Source organism: Capra hircus, chromosome 11 (assembly GCF_001704415.2).
Source record: "Capra hircus breed San Clemente chromosome 11, ASM170441v1, whole genome shotgun sequence".
Classification (NCBI taxonomy): Eukaryota; Metazoa; Chordata; class Mammalia; order Artiodactyla; family Bovidae; genus Capra; species Capra hircus.
The window spans coordinates 25,943,429-25,968,507 of NC_030818.1; the positions used below are offsets into that span (position 1 = coordinate 25,943,429).

Here is a 25,079-nt window from a genome sequence, read left to right on the forward strand (position 1 = left end):
TTGCCAGAGAGGAATGCTGGGAGCCAGACCAGAGGTTGCCCAGCTCTGGGAAGCAGACAACATTGGCCCTGGTCGGCAGCAGCTAAGCCCAAAGGAAACTGCAGGGCCCCATGGCAGAGGAGGCCCCAAAGAAGACAAGGCTAGAGAGACGCGCTGCTCCCCAGGATGACTTGGTGAGTGATGGTGGGTCACAAGAGTCCTGGTGGGTGGAGGGCGAATCACACGCTTCTCTCCTCCTTAAGGAACTTTGGTTCCTAACTCACCACCAAGTCGACAAGCAGCAGGACTCTGCTTCCTGGGCATCGAAGGGCTGAGGGAAGTGGGGTCAGGGGTTGGTGGGGGCCTCTGAGGTCACTTCCTGCCTGAAGGTGGCTCCTGCAGGGAAATAATGTCGTGTCTGTGACTTGGGCCAACCTGGCTCTTTTCTAAATGAGGCTCCAACACAGAAGGGCTTCCCTAGTGGCTCAATTGGTAAAGAGTCTGCCTGCAATGCGAGAAAGCTGGGTTCAATCCCTGGATTGGGAAGATCCCCTGGAGAAGGAAATTGCAACCCACTCCAGTATTCCTGCCTGGAGAATTCCATGGACAGAGAAGCCTGGTGGGCTACAGTCCATGGGGTCACAAAGAGTCGAATACGACTAAGTGGCTGACACTTCCACTTTTTCCAACACAGAAACGTGCTCACATGGCCTGGGACACTGCAGTGTCTCCTCTGTCCCTGTGGCTATCAAGTTCAGAGACTCAGTGGCAACAAACTGATGAGACAGGGTGGCAGAGAACCTTGTGAGAACATCAGAACGTATGCCCCAAATACAGCTGCAGCAGGCAGTCATAAGACCCTGGAGAGAGCTGGAAGAACAGAGGACCGCCAGGGGACCAATAGGTCCAGGGTTTCTGTCCTCATTTAACATGAGAAATGTTTGCCTAAAAAGGAAAAAAAAAAAAAATGGCCTTTGACTGAAATCAGGATGTGGGCAGGGTTTGAAGCAAGAGGTGAAATCAGAACACAGAGAGGAAGCAGGTCCCCACCTTCCATCCCCACCCACCCCACCGTTCGATCAGTCTTTGGTTGCCTGTGAAGGGGTGAGAGGTGGAGACAGAAAGACTGAAGGACTGAGGACTCCACACCACGGGAAGGGCCTCGGGCCACCCAGACTGGCCTTGAGTTGCTAGCACCTGACTTCAGCCAGGCCCCAGGAACCCACCCTCTCAGTCAGCTCTCAGCCACAGCAGGTAACCACTGTGCTCTGGGAATACCCCAGGGAGCCAACGTCTGCCAGGAAAGGATTCCTGGGAGTCGTGACTGCAGTGTGCACAGCCTGAATAGGAGACAAAATCTCCAATGATTTTGAAAAGGACACTTTCTAGAAGGTCTGATAATTCAGATACCACAGCTTGGGATGCAAAGAACTGCCCGAATATGACATCCAGGAAGTGGTACAGGCCCTGCCATTTCCAATTTCCTTCCCTTCACTCCTGTTCCTCAAAGTGCCAAGTGATAGTCTAATGTTTATGGTGCCCAGAACAAAAGGCCAAGGGCTATGTATCTTATGTCTTTGTCTTTGTTCAGTCGCTCCGTAGTGTCCAACTCTTTGCAACCCCATGGACTGCACCACGCCAGGCTTCCCTGTCCTTCACCATCTCCTGGAGCTTGCTCAAACTCATGTCCATTGAGTCGGTGATGCCATCCAACCATCTCATCCTCTGTTGCCCCCTTCTCCTCCTGCCCTCAATCTTTTGGGTCTTTTCCAGTGGAACTGTATCCTATGTCTAGATATTTAAAAATTATCAGTCAAGTTGAAAGCTATTAAATAAAATAGTTTCTGTCCTCCTAAGTTGACATACCTTCTTCATAACATGGAAGGCCAGATGTAAACCAAGAAATTCTAGGACTTGTGGCTTCCAGCACAAGCCACAGCCTGTCTCCCTTCTCTGTCCACGCTCAGCACCACACATGATCTCACACACCCATGCATGGCCACCCCACCCTGCCCACCCACATCACATCCACCCCTCCACAGACAAATGCCCCTCTGACCTGAGGTGCCCCGAGGGATGGGCACACAAGGTTCACACAGCCCTGGGAGTGGGCCTGAGGCCATCTGGGAATTTGGGGGTAGTGAGTACCCAGAGTGACAAGTGCCCTCGGCCCACAGACTCCTCAGTCCATGGGCTAAAGCCTGGCCAGAGGAAGACAAGAGGGCCCAGGCCTCGGTGCAGAGTCTTCAGCACATCACTGCTTTCCCAGGGCACAGCCTCTGCATCTGAGAACAAGGAACTTGGGCTCTGCACTCCCTGAGTTTCCTTCTACTCTATGCTTCTGACTCAGGAATTTGATCAGAAGTTAATACAAGGAGAAATTACAATGTAGCCCAGCAGGAGCTGAGCTGGTTACCTACAAATAAACCTGCTTTTGCTTTTTTCCATGTCACCTGTCAGAAATTCAAGTGATGATCTGACAGTCACACTGATTAAGGTGTCAGCCGAATAGATATTTAAGCATTTGAAAAATACAGAGAGTTTGTCAAAACCTCAGGAAGAGTCTAACAAATCCTTCCTAGGAGCCAAGGAAAATATTTCAAAATGGAACAGAGGCAGCCCCCGCCCAGCCACGAGTTCTCTTCTGAACACTGAGCTGCCTGTGGTGGCTGGGGCCCCGGCCTGGCCTGTGCCTGCCTACTGTGCCCAGGGTGAGAGGGGTTGGAGGAGCCCAGGAGCGGGCAGCACATGCCTCTCTCCTTTCTTTTATTTGTCTTCTCATCCTGATGCCTCTTTCCCCAGGGACCCATCACCCTTCACCTTCTCCAAGCTCCCGCCTAGAGAGTGGAACCCCCTAGGCTTAAGGTCACCACCACAACTTGCTCCAGACTCCAACACGTCCAACCCTTTCTCAGCAACTCTTCCACCTCCAAAATCTAACCTGGTGAGCTTCTGGCCCAGGTGTTCGTTGCAGAGTTAACTCATTCCTTATACCAACTAACATCCCTTCTGCAGACATTTACCTTTTAAAAACAAGCAAGTAGGGACTTCCCTGGTGGTCCAGTGGCTAAGACTCCGCACTCCAAATTCAGGGGTGCAGGTTTGATCCCTGGTCAGAGAGCTAAGATCCCACATGCCTTGAGGCCAAAAAAATCCAAAACATGAAACAGAAGTAATATTGTCCAATAAAGACTTTTTAAAATGCTCCACATTTTAAAAATCTGTAAAAGAAAAAAAAAAGCAGAATGCATGTTAGCCCAAGTGAGTCTCTCAGTAATGGATCAACTTTCAGATGGTTTAACCAAATAAAATGGGAAAACTAGGCGGTGGGAATGCTGGTGGCGGAGGTGAGGAGGGAGGGTCAGGGCTGACCTGCCAGAACCCAGAGCTGCCATGACCTCCCCAGGAGCTTCATTCTCCATCTCCAAGGGTACAACCCCCTCACCTCCTCCACCTCCAGCTCGGAGGACTCTGGACTTCCCCTCATGGACACCCTCTCTCAGCTTTAAAACATATTTTGAAATATTTCAGACAAAGCAGTTTAAAGAACAGTGAATTCCCACACCCATCCATAAACTTACCAATAGCTTTGAAAGTCATCCCCCGTTTCTCTCCCCCAGGACCTTCTCTCCCCGCCTCAGTGACCTCTGCCTGCTGTATTCCTTCCTATACCCCAAAGACAATCCTTCTGCTGACTTAGCTGTTTATCTTCCAATGTTTTTCTGTATAATATACGACCTTGACTGTACTGGTTCAAACATTAAACAAGGTAAGTAGATCTGGTTGGCTGTTTCCACACTCTCCCAGAACTCTGGGGGCCACTCACAGTGGGCTTGCAGCCGACCATCACCCATATTTATTTCCCTCACCTCCACTGGGCTCAATGTCATTTTTCAGGGCCTCTTACCTCTACCACTGCAGGGGTGCTTTAAAAAAGACTGTTGGGTATTATTTTCACGGAAGTCCCAAGCTATGTTATGTTCACATAAAGCACACGTGGACACTATGTGTGCAGTGAAAATACACGTTGATCAGGCATGTCAAGGACATCATGCCTCTGTATCCGGTCCGTGTTGCTCCATCCTCAGTGTCTCGTCCTCTAAACTCTAAGCTTCCCAAAGACTGTCTTTTGCACAGTCACACCCCAAATTCCAAGCCTAAAGCATATCGTGGGCCTCCTTGTGTTGGCTGGATGCTTGATTGACTGATCGAAGGGATGTATCAGTGGGGGAATAGCAGCCCTGAGGGGAGAAGATCGGAATCAACAGGAACTGGTTAATGAATGCATACGTTCCCTGCACGACCTCGAGGAAACAAATATTGAATGCATTTTTAAAAAGCAGAAATCTTTTAAGGCAAGTTTTTCCTTGTTTGGGCCTCAGCTATTTAAATGATTGAACTGATAAAACAGAAGGAATTCAGATCTGCAGATAGTGAGTATCATTCACATTATCAGCTGACATCATGAATCACTGATTTATTTGATATATGTTCAAATAAAGCGGGCTTCCCTGATAGCTCAGTTGGTAAAGAATCTGCCTGCGATGTAGGATACCCCAGTTCTATTCCTGGGTCAGGAAGATCCCCTGGAGAAGGGATAGGCTACCCACTCCAGTATTCATGGGTTTCCCTGATGGCTCACACAGTAAAGAATCTACCTGCAATGCAGAAGACCTGGGTTCGATCCCTGGGTTGGGAAGATCCCCTGGAGGAGGGCATGGCAACCCACTCCAGTATTCTTGCCTGGAGAATCCCATGGACAAAGGAGCCTGGCAGGCTACAGTACGTGGGGTCACAAAGAGTTGGACATGACTGAGCGACTAAGCACAGCACAGATAAAGCAGCCATGTTTATATGAACACAACATGGCTTGTGACTTACATAAAATAACATCATCAGCAAGATGACCACGGAGAGAATGATGGTAACAGTGATGACAGGGACTTAGTCTAAAATCTCCCAACCGCATTTTGAAGAGCTTTCTTGTGCAAAATCCTTATCAAGATAAGATGCAACTTTCCTAAGAGCAGTGTCTTCACAAGTATTGAGCACTAGCTTGTTGACAGCTGTTTTCCTCTCACGTGCTAGGTACAAAAAGTCTGTTTGGAATGAGATACTAAGCCAGATACAGGAAAGGGAAAGTTAAAAGGCCCTTTCCGAACACAGAGGCTCACAGAGCTCTCTCCAGTCCAGGGTCTGGGTCTTGCTCATGACAGGTTACTTGGATCAGGTTCCAGCACCTGTGACTGAGCTTCTCTGGGTCAGGAGCTGGAGGGAAGCCCCACAGTTTTCTCTGCAGAGAAGAGAAGCCCTGCCCTCATGGGCGCTCCCGTTTTCTCAGAGCCCTTGGGCTCCTCCTGCCTAAATCCATCTTTTGCCCACTTGGGATCCCATCCACACTAGCTCCTGCTCTCACCTCACCGATCCCCTCCCTCCCAAGCCCTCCTTTTAAAGAAGCTCCTCACCTGCCGTGTCTCCCAGCAGGGCCTCCAGGACAGCGTGTTCTCCTCCGAAAGCGACAACAGCCTGTACTTCACCTACAGTGGCCAGCCCAACACCTTGGAAGTCCGAGATCTCAGCTACCAGGTAGAGACAAAGCTGAGGACAGGTGGGAGGAGCAGAGAGGGCCAAACAATCCCCCAAGCAGAAGGGAAGGGTGAGTCCCAGCTGGGGACCCTCCGCCCCTAAGGACAGAGTTCAGGCTACACAGATGCCTCATGTGTTGGGTGCAAGCACCATGGAGACTTCCCTCAACGACACATATTGGAGCTGATGTTGACGGGCATGAGAAAGAGAATGAGACCTTCGTTAAAACACAAAGCCAACCATGTGACTCTGTGTGAAAAAAAATCTCTAAAACTTATTTTTAAACTTTATATTTTGAAATAATTTTAGACTTCTGAAAAAGCTGCAAAAATAGTGCAGAGTTCTTATATACCATTTGTCCACCTTCCCCTAATGTTAACATCTTGCTTACCCATAGCACAGTGAGCAAAACTGAGACATTAACCACAGTATAATACTATTAACCATTTGGAGAAGGAAATGGCAACCCATTCCAGTGTTCTTGCCTGGAGAATCCCAGGGACAGAGAAGCCTGGTGGGCTGCCGTCTATGGGGTCGCACAGAGCCGGGCGCGATGGAAGCGACTTAGCAGCAGCAGCAGCAGTCTCATTTTAAGTGGTTCATTTGTCTCTGAACGTGGCTCTCATCGCAGAGGAAGCCCTGGTGTGGCTTTGGGGCTAGGAATAAAGGCTGGTGGCGCTGCTTTGTCCTGTGAGCTCCCACATGTGTCACCAAGTGCAAAACACAGGAGGCCTGCAGTGTGACCATCTCCTGAGCAGGCTCGAGGCTCTTTCCCTGACACCTCGGGCACCTGACATTTAACTAGCCTCCTGGAAAATATTTTGTATCAAGCATTTACTTGGAAAAATTAACCATGGTCTTTAATATTTACTGATATTCGTAAACTGTATACCAATGTTCTTTTTGACATTGATTTCCTCAGCATGAGAGATATTTAAGTGAAACCTGTAAATAAAAGAGGCAAAATGAGAAAAAAAACAGAAATAACAATACTATTAACCAAACTACAGACTTGTATAAGATGTTATGGAAAAGCCCAAATGAAATTTTCAGCCACTCTAATAATAGTACACGTTATAGGTCTGCAGTGAGGACTGAATGAGACAAGGGACATAATAAACAGATGAGCACAATGCCTCGCACACAGTAATCACTTGATAAGTTATTAGTAAATCACTGTCGAGTGAAAACATCATTTTGCCCCACGTTGTGTTTTTATTTCTGTTCTGCTATTACACATGCTTCCCAACTGTTCTCTTCAGACTTGGAAATGGCAGCTTCAGGTTCTCAGCATGGTGGAGCCCGCCTCCATATCTGACAGAACCTGGGTGGGGGACCCCTCAGGCCTGTTGTGTTTTGGCAGGAGGATTTCTCTTGGAGGGAGCTGAACAGAAGGTGACGCTTTCTGAGGAACCTTTCTATGTCTCCCCACAGGTGGATACGGCCTCCCAGGTACCTTGGTTTAAGCAGCTGGCTCACTTCAAGATGCCCTGGACGTCTCACAAGGACTCCTGTGAGCAGGGCATTCAAAACCTGAGCTTCAAAATGAGGAGTGGACAGATGCTGGCTGTCATAGGGAGCTCAGGTATCACTAGGGGCAAATAGTGGGGCAATGGGTTCTCTCTCTCCTGGGATGCAGGGCAGTCCCTCGAACAAATGGGCGCTCCTCACAGAGCTTTGCTGAGCAGCAGAACAATACAGCAGAGTTGTGAGAGCACAACTTCCAGGTGCAACACAGCTGGGTTCAAATCTCAGCTCCTCTGTTTACTAGCTTTCATGAATCACAAGCAGGCTTCTTGCAGCTGCAGCCAGAGCTCTGATCTGTCATTAATATAGGATGAAGGCATCAGGCAGCTTTGGAATTGAATGCTCTTTCCAGGGGACTCCTCCCCCATAAGGAACACTCATCACTGTCTTCCTCTCCCCATCAGATTGCTATTTCAGTCAGACAGTGGCTGGGCACAGCCCTTGCCACAACTCACATCTTGGATACCCCTGGTCTTAGTTCAACCTTCTACCACTGACAAAAATTCACATTTCTGGAGTGCTTCAAAAAGTCATTTCCACATGCCAGACTTAGAAGTGTAGAACGAGCTGGAAGGGGGCCTGGAGAATAGCGTTCTGTTCCCTTCACAATATACCTTTCCTTCTCCTGACCACCGTGAAAACATCTTTAGACGAGGTCTTCCTGCCCCGGCATCATTCCCCCTTCATTTAACAGTGAGACCAAAGTTTAGACAAGAGGAATGATTTACCTAAGGACATATATTTAATGCAGATAAGAACTAGAACTCTGGTCTCCTGGTTCTCAGATGTTAAAAAAAAAATTCGACTGATTAAATTTTAAAGATCTTATTGGTTTTATTCAACAGTTCATGAATTGGGCAGCATCCCACCTGGCAGAAAGTATCGTGTGGACCGGAAACTTTATTTGGATTTTTCCATAAGATGTTAGCTCCAGCCTAATAGCTTTGGTGTGTGTGCTAAGTTGTTTCAGTCATGTCTGACTCTTTTCGCAACGCTATGAACCACAGCCAGCCAGGCTCCTCTGTCCATTGGGTTCTCCAGGCAAGAATACTGGAGTGGGTTGCCATGCCCTCCTCCAGGGGACCTTCCCAACCCAGGGATCCAACCCATGTCTCCCATATCTCTTGTATTGGCAGGTGGTTCTTTACCACTAGTGCCACCTGGGAAGCCCAAAAGCTCTGGAGAGCTGCACAAAATGAAAGACTTTTACAGGCAGAACGAAGTAGGACGAGGAAGTTATTCTAGCAAAGGGCTGATTGTTTTAGGCATGGTCACCTTTCTCTGGGGGACAGTGGGGGTCTATCAGTGCTGACCAGGCAATTTCAGATGGGCTGGTTTACGATTCTATTCCCAGGAGAGATTGAAACTATAATGAAAGTAGGTATTACATCTCAGGCTGGGGACATGGGGCTTAGCACAAGCTGACTCCACTTGGGGTTTGTTTATTTTTTAAACACATATCAAAGGCATGTCTCCCTTACACAGTGTCAGAGGGAGCACTTTGTACCTTCCAATTAATCATTTCCAGAAGTAGAGATTACTCAACTTTTTGACCATCTGCTCCACACTTTTAGTCTTCTGCTGGGGAAGTTCTGTTTACTGTCTAACCAGAGATCAAATGAGAGGATATGTGCAAATGAACTTCGTCACTGAAACAACACCCACAGGTCAAGTCCTGCCAACTGCTGGCCCTGGCCCTGCAGTTCTGATCTAACAAGAAAAATGTGGAAACTTCACGGGCCAATTTTGTTTGTTAACACCTGGTGGCTTTTCTGGTTACACCTGCTTTTTCTTCATGAACTGAGGATCTAGGGAACACATGGGCATAACTAGGCACTTCAGGCTAAGAGTCATCACAGTTAATCCTGACCACCACAGCTGTTAGAATCCCTGATTTGTGGTTGAAGAAAGGGAAGTCAGGAAAGGGCAAGCAGGAATCACACTGAGTGTATGATTTTCGACTCTAGGCTAGTGTTGTTTAGCTACAGGTTTACTTGGGAGATCCGGGCTGATCCCTGGGTGGGGAAGATCCCCTGGAGAAGAAAATGGCAACCCACTCCAGTACTCTTGCCTGGAGAATCCCATGGAGGGAGGAGCCTGGTAGGCTACAGTCCATGGGATTGCAAAGAGTTGGACACAACTGAGCGAGTTCACTTCACTTCACTTGGCTGAAATTATTTAAATGATTTTTTAGAAAGGTTATCAATTATACCACCTGTGATTTATATTCTACCATGCATGCGATTCTCCAGGCAAGAATACTGGAGTGGATTGCCATTCGCTTCTCCAGGGGATCTTCCCGACCCAGGGATCAAACCCACGTCCCCTGTATTGCAGGCAGATTTTTTACCGTCTGATCCAGGAGGGAAGCATACTCTGCTCACCAAAATTATAACAGTAAAATAAAATTAATTCAAACAGCCCCAGGCGTTTAAGCTTCTATAGCATCAGCAGTGGTGCTTTTCCAATGAATAGGCAAAGAGTCTTGAATGCCTGTGGGTGTTTTCTCCTAATTCACCGAGGATCTCCCCAAACATACCCTGACAATCTCCCCTGGAAAGACCACCCACACCTCTCACAGTTTTGTTCAGGAAACGTGGTCTTTCTGCCCCTTGATTGAGATTCCTAAGGTACCTGTGTTGTGAAAGTCCCCTGTGCTTTCAGAGCCTGGATCCAATGATGTCCAAGCTGAGCCAGGAGTAGGGCCAGAACCCTCCCTCTGGCTTCCCCCCTGGCTATTTTGTGCCTCCTAAGTTCTCTTGAATGAGGTGCACCCAGGAGGCAGTAGACAGGTCCCTTTCCACACTGAAAACCTCTGGTCCATAAGCAGAAGGATGACTGAAGAGGCTACTTGATTTTTGCTTTTACGCACAAATAAAAGGGGGCTGCTTGCAGAAGGCCTGGGAATGTGGCAAGGAAGAGTCGTTACATCTGTGTGTTGGCGCTTTCCCTGTTTAAAAACTACTTGGAAATTTTGCACTCCGAAAGGAATTTACAATAAGGAAACCAAAACCCTGCCTGGGGGGATTGGACTGAGCTGTTCCTGGTAGCTTTGTTTAAGAACACCTTCCTAGACCCTAAGCCCTATTTGACTTGCAGTTTAAATGGCCATCAAAGAGTCTCACAGAATCTCATGGAACCTGATCCAGTCGGACATTTCCCCACATTGATAGCAATTACTATGTCATTCAGAAGTGGATGGCGTTAATGTGTATGTAATAGATCTATTTTTTTAAAGAGAAAGTGAAAAGTAATACTGATAAAAATAAGAGTGTAGAGAAATTCAGAACTACTGTGCTATAGTTTAAAAATCATTTCCACATCTATTACTTCTCTATTTTTTTTCTCCCTTTCTGAAAACAGGTTCCAGTTTTGCCTTTTTAAAAGATACCTTATTAATTCTCCAAAACTAGTCTTTCCCACAATGCCAGCTTCTGAGCCAAATGATGAAATGTTGCTGGCAGGTTTGCCAAGCAAATATAGTTAAGCTTCCTAGTGCAATCAACCCCAGCCTTGCTTGGGGGAGGGGACATACACTCTGGGCACAGGCAGTCCTGTGACAACCAGGACTCCAGCCTTCTATCACGTAGCCACAGGCCAGCCTGACCTGAACACCCCAGATTCCCAAGGATGTTCAAGTTGGCTGCTCCATGCAGGTCAGAAGGCTGCGCCACCTTCCCCAGGGAAGGACAGAGCAGAAGGTGGTGGCTGGAGGGTGCATGGGCAGCAGAAGCTTCCAACCTGGTCCCTGCAAAAGCTCCATTCTTGGGAATATATTTTCTCTTTAATATTTATCTATTTGGCTGGGTCAGGGAGGGGGGAGGTTGTGAGGGTGGGGAGGGTGGGGAGTGTTCCTAGTTCTGGGTCAGGATTTAGTTCTCCGACCAGGGACTGAACCTGGGTCCCTTGCATTGGAAGGCAGATTCTTAACCACTGGACCACCAGGGAAGCCCCTCAGGGATATTTCTGGTGGTTTCTCAGGTTGTGGGAGAGCCTCTTTGCTGGATGTGATCACTGGGCGAGGCCCTGGCGGCAAGATTAAGTCAGGCCAAATCTGGATCAATGGGCAGCCCAGCACAGCGCAGCTGGTGAGGAAGTGTGTGGCCCACGTGCGCCAACATGACCAGCTGCTCCCCAACCTGACCGTCCGGGAGACCCTGGCTTTCGTTGCCCAGCTGCGTCTGCCCAGAAACTTCTCCCAGGCCCAGCGCGACAAAAGGGTAACTATCTAATCCCAGTGACCCCAGGAAGCTATGACACCCTTCCTCTGCCCATCCTTCCCTTCCTGCCTCAGGGTCCAGCCATTCCAGGCCAACTGTGAGCAAGCCGGCTCACCATCTGTCCATCAGGAAAAGTCCACCAAATGCTCATCCCTGCCTTCCTTCCCACGTTGTCCCATCTTAGCCCCAAATGTGGGATAAATATTTGCTTGTTTTCCGGTTCTCCATGCTGGCAGGGAGCCGGGACATGGCCACAGTCCCAGCAAGTGGTGCCTTGCTCAGCAGTGGGAACTGCTCCGGATGCGTGGAAAGAATCCGGGAACAAACATTGCATCAGGGAAATGTAGGCCAGAACCTTAAACTCAGGCGTCTTTGGAGCCCGATCTGCCTGGCCCAGAGCAGGCCCGCGCAGCGTCTCTAAAGCCCCAGGACCGCCCTCCCTCTCACCCAGGTGGACGATGTGATTGCGGAGCTGCGGCTGCGGCAATGCGCCAACACGCGCGTGGGCAACATCTATGTGCGGGGCGTGTCGGGGGGCGAGCGGCGCAGAGTCAGCATCGGAGTGCAGCTGCTGTGGAACCCAGGTGAGGCCGGAGGGGCCCGCGGTCAGCCGCCTGGCTTAATCCGGCCCAGCTGGAGTCCCGCCCATTAAACCAGGCTTCTTTCTGTTGGGAAGGAATCCTTATCCTGGATGAACCCACCTCTGGGCTCGACAGCTTCACCGCCCACAACCTGGTGAAAACACTGTCCAGGCTGGCCAGAGGCAACAGACTAGTGCTCATCTCCATCCACCAGCCACGCTCCGATATCTTCGGGCTGTTCGATTTGGTCCTGCTGATGACGTCTGGAACCACCATCTACCTCGGGGCAGCCCAGCACATGGTTCAGTATTTCACCGCAGTTGGCCACCCCTGTCCCCGGTACAGCAACCCTGCCGACTACTATGGTGAGTCAGCCAGGCCAGAGGCATGGAACAGGGCTCCCCTCGACCCCAACCCTGCCAGGAGAGAAACTCTCAGGGGCTTCAGGGGAACAGGACCAAGGATGGAGGCAGGGGAGGAGATGGGGTGTATTACAGGCGTCAGTTTACCCAGCATCAAATGCTAGGAATGGCACACCCTTGTGCGCATGACTGTTAAGAACCTCACTAGAGCTCCAAACCAGAGGAGATACAATCCAAGAGAGTTTAGATCAGTTTCTGGAATTATGGTCTTTATTCAGGTTCCGTAGGACGAACAGGAAATTTGGAGTTGGAAGCCACTAGGAAATCTTAAAACCGCCCCCTGGTTCCCCTACAAAGGCAGGAAACCCAGAGGCTGTGGATGGGAGGCCCAAGGCACAGACCAGCTCAGTGCCTTTTGGGGGGTCTTGACCCGTGAATCTCTAGATATGAAAATTGCTGTCAGCACCAGAGATGCCTTCCTGCTTGGGGTCCTGAGACCTCAGCATATGGCCCTCAATTCTTGTGGGGACAGTTGCCTTTCTGGGTGCCCACCTTGAAAGCAGGCCCTGGGTCCTGAGTGCTGAGCAGTACCATGGTTGCTGGACAGGCTGTGTGGCTGTTCCAGGGCCAGGAGAGCAGCAGCTGTGGTTTGTCCCAAACATAGACCACCTGGAGCCCAGCCTTCCTCCCAGGATGGCCTGGTGTAGCGAGGCCAATACACACGTGGGTAAGGACCAGTTCCTTGAGGGCAGACACTGCAGAGGTGTCCCTTTGCCCCTTGCAGCCCTGCCAGGCCACGGTCGTCTTCATCCTTACAGATGAGAAGACGAGTCCTTGCAGTCAGGGGCAGAATGGGCCTCCCGTGCCCAGGAGGGAACACCCTTCTCCCAGTATCCACCCTCTAAGAGGCCACTCTTTTTGGCCCACCAGCTCTCGCCCTCTGCACTCACTCACACCGTGAACTCACCTGGAGGTCATCCATCTCCCTGCGCTCAGATATCAGCTTGGCTTCCTGCCAGTGTGTCATCCTCTGGTTGGTCATCCCCAGATAAGGGGGCAGAGGGCATCTGCCAGCCTGGCCACTGAAAGCAACATACTGTAACCCTAGAGAGAAGTTGCCAGAAATCAGGTGCCCACATGTGGAAACACAAATCTTTTTCTTAATTTTGTATTATTCATGCCTCACAAAGCCGAGGGCATGGCCTGGCAGTGCCCAGAGAATCTGACACTTGAAGTTATGGCCCCACCCAGTGAGGGGACCCTTCATGATTTGCAAGGCCCCTCTGAGATGTTTTCCTGCCTTGAGATGTGTCATGAAAATGGGGAAAGGAAAGAGGCAGAGAGGTGAAGAGTGATTTCCCCCTGGGCATCTCTCTGCCTCTGTCTGTTCTGATCATCACTTTGTGGTCCACTCTCAGAGGGTGGGGAGTGTGTCCCAGGGTCCCCTCTGACAGCATTATGGGCCATGAGCACCTGTGGGACCCAGGTCACCCATGGCCCCGCTCCCGCTGCTTACAGTGGACTTGACCAGCATTGACAGACGAAGCAAAGAACAGGAAGTGGCCACCAGGGAGAAGGCTCAGTCCCTTGCGGTGTTGTTTAAAGAAAAAGTGCGTGGCTTTGATGACTTTCTATGGACAGCGGAGTCAAGGAAGCAGGGTGTGGACATTTGTGTACAGAGGTAAGGCAGTGGGTGGCCCTGGGTGGAGAGCACCCTGCAGAAAGTGGCCGTCCCTACACCCTCATGACACTCTCTATCTCCTGACAGCCCGGCTCCTGACACCAACCTATTCCAGGCTCCCACTAAGCTGCCCGGCCCCCTACAGCAGTTTGCCATACTGATACGGTAATTATTTGCCATTTCATCACCCCCTTGGCCCCTAAAAGTCTTAGTTGTATCAAATTAAGCCCTTTAAAGCTAAAGTGAATTTGAAGGAGGAATTTAATTTGAAGAGGTAGGGTCATTTGAAAAAATCAGCACCAGCCCTCCATGTGATACAGAGAACTCCTGTTCCTTTGATTCTTTAAACAAAATCAACATTTCCTTGCTAGCCAGATGCTCGTAGAAGTCACCCAGAATCATTGTAAAGAATTAAATCGATACAGGAGACCCTCAAGTGGACAAGGGAAGTTTCCCTGCTCTGTGAGCCCTCACAGAAAACCAGATCTGGGTGTTTGGTGTGAGTCCAACATGTTTCCATGCACATAAATATTTTAATATATAAATGAGATCATGCTAAGTCGCGTTGGTTGTGTCTGACTCTTTGTGACCCTGTGGACTGTAGCCTGCCAGGCTCCTCTGTCCATGGGATTTTCTAGGCAAGAATACTAGGTGGGTTGCCACTTCCTCTAAGGTATCTTCCTGACCCAGGGATAGAAGTCTTACGTCTTATGTCTCCTTATACATACACTGTTCTACTTCTGATTGGCTATTTCCTCAGGATGACTGCTTTGAATAAAGTTGCAAGGTAATACAGCTTTGGTAAAAGTCACAATCATTTCCTGAGTACCGACTCTGAGACAGATGGGCTCATCAGTCACCTCACTTGAACCTCACAGTAACTGTGAGGTGGGAACCACTCTTCCCATTTTACAGAGGAGAAAAATGAGGCTTACAGAGATTACAGGACATTGCCAAGGTCATAGGGCTGGGGTCTGGTGTTCGCTTGGCACCTCTTTCTTCTGTTTTTTAAGTCGTCAGATTTCCAACGACTTCCGAGACCTGCCAACCCTCCTCATCCACGGGGCGGAGGCCTGCCTGATGTCCCTGATCATAGGGTTCCTCTACTACGGCCACGGGGCTGTCCAGCTCTCCTTGACGGACACGGCAGCCCTCTTGTTCATGATCGGAGCTCTTGTCCCTTTCAACGTGATCCTGGATGTCATCTCCAAATGTGAGTGTGGCCTGCTCTCTGTGACCCACATGCAGAGCCGTGTCAGCCATGCTCTGAACTGGACCAGGGCTGGCCTGAGTTCCGCATAGCTCCTGGAGGAGACAGGTCTGCTGAACAATTTAACCATGACTGCTAAATAAAAGCTGAGGGTTGTTTTTAAACTTCATTTATTAATATCAGTATGCAAATAAGAACAAATTACCTAGGAGTCTGAGGCTTTTCTGTCCTAGCAGGAGTTATATTGACAGCAATGCGCAAGTCACAGAATTATAAACATCTAAATTAGGATCAAAAATTGCCTTTTTAAAAAAATATATGACATTGAGGCAATAAAACTAGTTTTAATTATACAAAGAGAGACTCAAGCAGCAACACTGTAATTTCATTTTTTCATTCTCCTTTTCTCCCCTTTTTAGGTCACTCAGAGAGGGCGCTGCTCTACTATGAACTAGAAGATGGGCTGTACACGGCGGGGCCGTATTTCTTTGCCAAGGTGACTGGTCAGGCTTCAGAGTGAGTGCCTCATGGAAGAGTGGGCAGAAGAGTCTTCTCCACATTGTACAGAAGTTACAGGGAAGCATTTTGCTCAGCAGTGGGGCTGAGCATCATCTGTGGTTGCAGACGCCACAATCCTTAGGAGAGTTTCGGAGACTTGACGAGTCTCTGATAAATTTTTCAAACGTTTATCAGAAGGCCAGGATCGTGGACCAGGAATGACATTTTTCTGGCCACCAGAAACCTAACAGAGAAGAGGTGGGAAACACCTACACCTAGCGTCCTTCACCTCTCCAGTCTCTCCACGTCCCTGGAAAGCAGGTTGGAAGGTTTAATGGTCCTCATTTCAAAGAAGTGGAGGCTCAGTGAAGTTAAGTGGCTGCCTCCAGGCCACACAGCTACCATGTCTGGGTAGGCAGAGTGGGGATTTGAAACCAGGTCTCCAGAGCCCTGAACTGCCCCAGAGGGCGCATGCAGCACCTGCAGGGGGAAGTCAGCAGTGAGTTCATGCTTGTGGGTCCCACACACCTGTGCCCACTAACCCTCCGGTGGCAACCCTGGTCACCACCAGGAGGGAAGGCTGGGGACACTGGGGGCTGCTGCCTTGGAACATTGAAAGATCAGCAGCAAATAAAGGTGCTGGCTCACATCCTTTGCAGATCCTGGGGGAGTTTCCTGAGCACTGTGTCTACATCATCATCTATGGAATGCCCATCTACTGGCTGGCCAACCTGCGCCCAGGCCTCGAGCCCTTCCTGCTGCACTTCCTGCTGGTGTGGCTGGTGGTCTTCTGCTGCCGGGTCATGGCCCTGGCCGCCGCTGCCCTGCTCCCCACCTTTCACATGTCCTCCTTCTTCGGCAACGCTCTCTACAACTCCTTCTACCTCACCGGGGGCTTCATGATAAGCTTGGACAATCTGTGGACAGGTGAGGTCGGCTCTCCTCACCTGCTCAAGCTTTTTGAGGGCTTCTGTGGCTAGATCAGTCTGCTTTCCCCTGGCATTGTGAGCTCATCCCTTTGGTCCAACTCAGAGTTGGGAGCAGATTAGAAGGAAGGGCTCCATGGCAGGGTGGGGCAGATGGCACCTTCTCATACAGCCCAGCTGACACCCAGGGGCCACCTTTGACTCTCTCCCTACATCACCAGTGAGCCAAATCACTTCTTCCGCCCATGTCTTTCTGAAATGTCCTCTTGCCTTATCCCCTGCCCTGGCTCCTATCAGCTGATCTTGGGCCAACTGTGATAGTCTGGTGTCTATGACCCTGGTTCCTCCACGTCTGAACCCTCACCCCTGCAGCGCTAGCTCCCTAAGGTGCAGAGCCAGTCACTGCTCTGTCCCAGTGGGCCCGGGGCTGCTCACTCCTGGCTACCTCCACCTGACTTCTGAAGCCCCCAGTACGCTCCACGCCCTCACAACTGAGCCTGTGGATCACCGCTCTTCACCTTCCATGGGCCTTTCCTGATGAGCCGGGCAGGGTTCACTGCTTCCTTCTCCTCCCTGAGCCAGGATGCCTCCATGGGGTCAGGGTACAGACTCAGTCATCTCTGTAATCTCTGGTGTGGGGCTGCTGAGACTCCAGAGTCCAGAGATTCTGTGAAGCTGAGCACGTGCTGGACCTAATCAATTACTCTCTGGAGTTACTATAGGCCAAGCACGTGCTGGACACCTAATGACATTACTCTCTGGAGTTACTATAGGTCAAGCACATGCTGGACACCTAATGAAATTACTCTCTGGAGTTACTATAGGCCAAGCACATGCTGGACACCTAATGACATTACTTTCTGGAGTAGTTACTATAGGCCAAGCACGTGCTGGACACCTAATGAAATTGCTCTGTGGAGTAGTTACTATAGGTCAAGTGCACAGTGATCCTGCAGCCGCTCAGCCCGTCTGTCCCAGCAGTCCATGTCTCCAGCTTCCCCTCTGCCCTTTCACCCTTTTGTTCTCTCCTCTGCTCTCAGCTCCCTCGGGGGACTTGCTGCCCCAGGGTCAGAGCCACCATGGCATCTCTACAGACTCATTTCCTAGGAGGCAGGTGGTTAGACCCTGTGAATAACATGACTCTCACTCTCTGCAGTGCCCGCATTGATTTCCAAGGTGTCCTTCCTCCGATGGTGTTTTGAAGGGCTGATGAAGATCCAGTTTGGTGGGCACGCTTATTACATGGAAGCTGGCAACATCACCATCCGTATCCCGGGAGACCTGGTAAGTAGCCCAGGCCTTGGCTGTACATAGACAGCAGCGCTCTGAGCGTGTTCTTAACGAGCTCACCGATGTCTCTGTCCCCAGATCCTCAATTCCATGGGCCTGAACTCTTACCCGCTCTACGCCATCTATTGCTTTGTCATTGGCATCAGTTGTGGCTTCGTGATCCTGTACTATCTGTCCTTAAGGTTCATCAAACAGAAATCAAGTCAGGACTGGTGATTCACGCCCAGACTCCTGCGTGCTGGTGAGGGACTCGAGAAGGCCATTCAGCTGCACTCCCTTCCTCCCAAGGAGCCCCTTCCCGGGCACAGGGAGGATCAGGACAAAGCTCCGCTACATCCGGTCCACACTGCTGCAGTGGCACAGGCTGGCCACAGGATGGCAGTAGAATAAAGACAGTCAAAAGGGATTTCTGATCACCAGCTGGAGGTTGAGATTACTGGGAACCTGAAAACCATACCTGGGGGACACCTACAATGTCATTAATTTATTTCCTTTTGATGTATATATTTGTATAGGCAACTAATACAAGATGGGAACAAATTAGGTGTGAATCGAGGTGTTAGGCCATGTGGAAAAAGTAACATAATAGCTAGTGGAGTATTTGGCCTCATCTTCCAGGGTCCCCAAACTCTGAGCCATTCTCAATATAGAAAATTACCTAAAACATATCAGCAAGATGCCATCTCTTCTTTTTGTGTGAGGTCATGTGCTCCAAAAGCTAAACTGAACAATTAAATATTTATTGAGCAATTGCTCTGCGCCAGATTCAGGGCAAGAACACTTTTTTATGTGGATCACGTTATTCAGTTCTCTGTTAAAACAACCCTTTGTGGTAGATGGTATCCCATTTTATAGATGAAGAAACAGAGGCACAGACTGTCTACTAAGTAAGGTCACAGGCCTAATATGTGGTGGAGTCACGCGAGGTCAGAAAGGCCTATAGGAGCTAGCGGGCAGAAGGCAAGTCCTGGGCCACTGTAAGGCTTGGAAGCCCAGGAAGATGAAAAGGTCTATGGACACTGTGTCAGGCTGCTCACGGTGCATCTCACCTCTCTGGCTGAGTCTCAGACCAGCCTGGAACATTTTGCAGTGACTGGTATGGCCCTGTCATGCGTTTCCTGTCTGAGCTTTGAGGACCAGCTGACCCAAAACAGGTACACAGAAAATACGGAGGAAGTTATCCTCAAAGGAAAACCAGAGTCTGAAACAACAAGAAGGGGCAAGGTAGATGGTTAGGAGGCAAACAGTGAATGTTCTCCTCGGGTTTCCTAGACCATCACTACTTGAAGTGTGAGCCCTGGGCCAGCAGCATGGGTCCTGCCTGGGAGCTGGTTAGACTGTCAGTATCTCAGGCACCAGCCAGACCCACCGAATCAGAATCTGTATTTTGGAAAGATCCCCCTGGCTACCCTGGTAGTCCAGTGGCTAAGAATCCTCCTGCCAATGCAGGGGACTCGGGTTTGATTCCTGGTTCAGGAAGCTCCCACATGCTGAGGGGCAGCTAAGCCCATGCGCCGCAACCACTGGGTCCACATGCTGCAACTACGGCAGACCGTGCACCTAGAGCCCGCTCTGCAACAGAAGCTGCTGTGTGAGAAAGCCTGTGCACTCCTGGCAAAAGCAGTGCCTGCTCGCTGCAGCTGGAGAAGGCCCACATGCGGAAACCAAGACCCAGCACAGCCCCAAGTAAACTAAAAAACATGTATATCGCCAGCCAAAAAGCAAGTAAGTAGACCCTCAGGTGATCTGTATGTACATCCAGGCTTGAGCAGTGCCTAGCACACTTCCCTTATATAAGACATCCATTGAACTTGGGATATTCATGTTACACTGTAACACTTCACACACATCATTGTTACATTGCCACCATCCAAAGGGCAGACCCCACTCAAGACTCATTTACTGTTCTGACAATGTCCTGCATAGCGAAAGGAGCCAGGTCAGGATCAAGCATTAGATCTAGGCGTCAATTCACTTTGGTCTCTTTTAGTTTAGAATAATCCTCAACTTTCCTTAACACCCATGACCTTGACACATGAGCGTTTTGTAGAATATCTCTAGATGTGGTTTGTCTGATACGTTTTTATGATTGAATTCAGGTCATGCCCCTTTGGCAGGAGTATCACAGAGGACTGTGCCCTTCTCGTTGCATCCTCTCAGTGGCACACGATTTCAGTTTGTCCTGAACTGATGTTAACTTTGATCACCTGATCAAAGGAGCACTTGCCAGGCTTCACATAGTCAACAGTTTTCCCTCCTGTTGTAATTATTAATAAGCATTTGTAGGTAGGTATTTTGAAACTGCTCCTCAAACTTTCCATTAATTCATTTTAAAAGTTGTATCAGTATAAACTTGTAGTTTTCTATTTTATTCAGTGGGCTTTTACTATCATTTTACAATCTTTTACTATCATTCTTAATTTAGATGTTCAAACTGTCCCTGATGTGGCCCTGAGAGCCTCTTCAAGCTGGCTTCTGCCTCCTTGTGATAAGTCCCCCTCATTCTCTGAACACTTTTGCAACTGTTTCAGACTCATCTTGTTCTTTCCCACCTCCCAACCCTAATCATGGAAGCAGACATTTCTTTAAAGAATCTTGGTTCCTTTCAGGGGAAAATGGCATTTAGAAGCCAAGATATGAGTGGTAAGTATGCTCATTGCCATTGGGGTGTCACTGTTTCCAGGCCCTCTCAGTGGGAACATATACATGGGTATAGATGTGCACACGTATATGTGTGTACACACATGCACACACCAGTGAACCAGGGAAGTTGCTCAGTCGTGTCCGACTCTGCGACCCCAGGGACTATAGCCTACCAGGCTCCATCCATGGAGTTTTCCAGGCAAGAGTACTGGGAATGGGTTGCCATTTCTTTCTCTAGGGGATTTTCCCGACCCAGGGATCGAACCCAGGTCTCCCGCATTACAGGCAGACGCTTTACCGTCTGAGCCACCAGGGCTCTGTCCACATTTTTATATATATTAATATTCTCCTCCCACACCGATACATCCAATTCCAGTCTACCACCACAGAGCGGATTCTTCTTCTCTTTTCACAATTGTAACTCCCTCCTCCCATTGTAAGAAACCTGGCTTTCACTAACCTTAATATTTTCACTCATTTCGTTCATCTCCTATATATAACCAGTCTCCCAACTACACTGCACTCTTTTGCCTGTGTGGATACCCTGCAAAGACTCTAAATCCCAGATCAAGCTGTCTCCAAGTCAGCAGAGATGCCCTTCTCACCCTGCTCTGGCCCATCACACATCTCTGCCACCCCCATTCACAGCCCACACCCCCCAGCACCCAGGCTGCAGTCACCCAGTGGCTTTAGGCCTGACTGGAGAAGGGGGAAGACCACTGGATTTTTTCTTTAACTCCCCAGTGATTGCAGCATGTAGGGAGAGTTGACAGTCACTAAGGTACATCATGTGATTTCATTCTGCAAAAGGTTTTAATAACTCAGTGGGCTATGGCGTGCAGGACTGCGGGGTCACGGAACAAGGGGCAAGGTGCCAAGGCAGGAGAGATGCAGAAACTCCAGCAGAACTTTTTTCTCTCTCTCTCTCTCTCTCTCTATCCTGGAGCTTTACTAAATACCAGTGTGGATGTACCTCCTCAGAGATTCGTTCCACTGGTCTGTTTTAAAAAATGCTCTTCAGGGGATGGGAGACCAGGGAGAAGGACCACTGTTCTAGAGGCATGCACACAGCTCAGTGAGCCCTCCCTGCTCTAAAAGGGTAGAGATCTGCTTCTGTGTATTATTAAAAGCAGGGGTTGTGACGAGAACATAGAAAACATTCCTGGACATAAATAGAAGCAATATTTTCTTAGGTCAGCCTCCCAAGGCAAAAGAAATAAAAACAAAAATGAACAAATGGGACCCAGTCAAACTTAAAACATTTTGGACAACAAAGGAAACCATCAACAGAAGGGAAAAAACAACTTACAGGAGGAAATATTTGCAAATGATGCTATCGACAGGGGGTTAATATCCAAAATATACAAACAATTTATACAACTCACCAGCAATTTAAAAAACCCAAGCAAAAAAATAGGCTGAAGATATGCAGATGGTCAACAGGCACATGAAAATATGCTCAGTATCACTAGTTTTTAGGAAAATGCAAATAAAAAATACAATGAGGTAGCACCTCAAATCCGTCAGAATGGCTATTATCAAAAAGTCTACAAATTATAAATGCTGGAGAGGGTGTGGAGAAGAGGGAGCCCTCCTACACTTGTTCATGGGAATGTAAATTGGTGCAGCCACTATGGAAAAGTGTGGTGCAGTGTGCAGGCTTCTCAAAAACTAGAAATAGAGCTGCAGGACGGTCCACCAGTCCCACTCGGGGGCATATATCTAGAAAAGATAAAACTCTAATCTGAAAAGATAGAGCCACTCCAGTGTTCACAGCAGCACTGTTTACAACACTGAGGACATGAAAATAGCTGACGTGCTCATCAACAGACGATTGGTGTAAGAATATGTGGGGTATATATACATATATACATATAGACACTAAACAGAACCTTCAGTTCAGTTCAGCTCAGTCGCTCAGTCGTGTCCGACTCTTTGCGACCCCGTGAATCGCAGCACGCCAGGCCTCCCTGTCCATCACCAACTCCCGGAGTTCACTCAAACTCACGTCCATTGAGTCTGTGATGCCATCCAGCCATCTCATCCTCTGTCGTCCCCTTCTCCTCCTGCCCCCAATCCCTCAAAGCATCAGGGTCTTTTCCAGTGAGCCAGCTCTTCGCATGAGGTGGCCAAAGTATTTTACTCAGCCATATAAAAGAGTGAAATACACGTGTGCTAGGAAACTGTCGAGTGAAACCGCCTGGCTTGGCCAGGCATGATAATAACCACTTGCATGAGTTGTCTCACAACAGGAGGTCCTGATAAAAAACATTAGTGCTACCATGAAAACCTGAGGAGAGTTCAGGAGGGGCCAGAAGGAGGGAGGAGATGCCAGCCCATAATATGTCCTGCCAACCTCCCAGAAACCCTCACTCTGGAACCCATCCTGGCTGACAGACGCATGCTTTACCAGAAAGGACCCCAAGGCGCAGGACCAACTATAGGCACAGGAAGGATGACTGGCCAAGACAACTCGGAAGGCTCACCCATCACTGTCAAACCTGACACTGAGCCACGCAGCAGAGCTGCCCCCTTATCCTGCTGCTCTTCAGGTAGGTGCCGCTTTCCAATGAAGCCTTGTGCTCGGTCCGTCCGTGTGTCTCCTCAGGTTACTTCCTAGTGTTAAACAAGAGTCCACTCTCTGGCCTTGGACAGAATCCCACTCCAGTACCATCTGCAGCAACATGGATAGACTTAGAGAATATCATACTAAATCAAGTCAGGCAGACAGAAAAAGATAAATATTATGTGATATCACACACGTGGAATCTAAAGTATGGGACTATAAAGAAAGCTGAGTGCCGAAGAATTGCTGCTTTTGAACTGTGGTGTTGGAGAAGACTCTTAAGAGTCCCTTAGACTGCTAGGAGATCCAACCAGTCCATCCTAAAGGAAATCAGTCCTGAATATGCATTGGAAGCACTGATGCTGAAGCTGAAACTCCAATACTTTGGCCACCTGATGTGAAGAACTCATTTGAAAAGACCCTGATGCTGGGAAAGATTGAAGGTGGGAGGAGAAGGGGATAACAGAGGATGAGATGGTTGGATGGCATCCCTGACTCAACGGACATGACTTTGAATAAACTCCCAGAGTTGGTGATGGACAGGGAGGCCTTGTGTGTTGCGGTCCATGGGGTCTCAAAAGAGTCAGATGTGACTGAGTGACTGAACTGAACTAAACTGATGGGATTAGCAGATACAAACTAGTACACATAAAATAGAGATGCAACAAGAATTTACTATACAGCCCAGGGAACTATATTTGTTATCTTGTAATAACTTACAATCCAGGTTCGATCCCTGGGTCGGGAAGTTCCCCTGGAGAAGGAAATGGCAACCCACTCTAGTACTCTTGCCTGAAAAACTCCATGGACTGTCGCCTGAGGACCCTGATAGGGGACAGTCCATGGAGTTGCAGAGTTGGACAGACTGAGCGACTTCACGCCGCCAAATAACTTACAATGGAAAATAAACTTAAAATGTATACATGTAACTGAATCACTTTGCTGTACACCTGAAACTAACATAAAATTGTAAATCAGCTATAATTTAAAAAAAAAAAAGCAGGGGTTGCAATCTTTCCCCTTTAAGGGTCAGATAGCAAACAGTTGTCTTTGTGGGCCATACAGTCTGTCGCAACTACTTAAATTGGCTGTCACAGTGCAAAGGCGCCACAGACGTCTCTGAAGTCTGGGTGGTGTGGCTGTGTTCCAGTGAAACATTATTTACGAAAACAGGCAGCGTGCAGATTTGACCTGAGGCTGTAGTTTGCAGACCTTTGATCAAAAGGTAAAGGGTTTGAAATTTGCATTTTTAAGCCCTCTGATTTCAACTTGTGCTATTGACAGGGAAATTTTAATTAAGCAGAAAATAATTACCTTTATATTGACTGAAATGTTTCCTGATGAGATTTGTAAAAACTGCTTTCGTTCCTATAAAGAGATTATTTAAGAGGCAATCATTCCCTCGGTCAAGCTGATCTCCTTGGTCAGGCTCATAGAAGTAGATCTTGCATTTCTTTCCTCCCACTTTCTTCTTGTTTTGATCCCAGATTAAACAGCTAGCAGCAGTGATATTTAAATCTGTACCAAATCCAAGTGTGAACTACAAACCTGGGGCTAGGGGGTTCTACTGAGATGTAAATTAGTCACTGGGCAGAGTTTAGCACAGCTGCCCTGGGCCCCTCTCCTTTAGGCCGTCAGGGAGCTGGAGCACCAAGCAGGCTCCGAAGGAGAGCAAGGGCTTGGGATGCTGGTATGCAGGAGTAAGGAAGCATCTTGCTGGCTGATCTCTGCTTATTTACATCCAGTTCTCATGCCTGAAAGCATCCTGATTTGCAAATAGTCTAAACTAGGTAATTCAAATCTCAAATCATCTGTCATCTGTGTTGATAAAATGACTGGTTCTTCTAAAGTGGCCAGGGTATGGAGCCTGTCTTTATCCCATAGTCCGCCTGGGTAGGGCAGGAAGCAGGCAGATGGAGCACAGCCCATTTTCCAGTGGGAGCCTGGAAATAGCCGTGCATGTGGTGTTAGCAGCCAATAATTTAAACAATCGTGTCTTAAGCACTGGGT

The 25,079-nt window shown here is 48.8% G+C and overlaps 1 protein-coding gene across 3 annotated transcripts; it reads left to right on the top strand.

Moving 5' to 3' along the window:
* Positions 28–18,623, top strand: ABCG8 (ATP binding cassette subfamily G member 8). Of its 3 annotated transcripts, none has more exons than XR_001296257.2 (13): positions 28–173; positions 5,461–5,565; positions 7,000–7,150; positions 11,074–11,312; positions 11,764–11,896; positions 11,989–12,258; positions 13,774–13,936; positions 14,024–14,101; positions 14,950–15,149; positions 15,566–15,662; positions 16,304–16,571; positions 17,727–17,854; positions 17,939–18,265. XR_001296257.2 is itself a non-coding variant. In XM_013967599.2 (13 exons), the coding sequence occupies exons 1-13, from the start codon at positions 111–113 to the stop codon at positions 18,074–18,076; spliced, it is 2,013 nt and encodes a 670-aa protein (XP_013823053.2). In that variant the 5' UTR covers positions 28–110; the 3' UTR covers positions 18,077–18,623. The 3 variants fall into 3 exon arrangements, 2 of the variants coding, with proteins under 2 accessions (XP_013823053.2, XP_013823054.2); XM_013967599.2 differs by having other exon boundaries at positions 15,566–15,642; positions 17,939–18,623; XM_013967600.2 differs by having other exon boundaries at positions 5,464–5,565; positions 15,566–15,642; positions 17,939–18,623.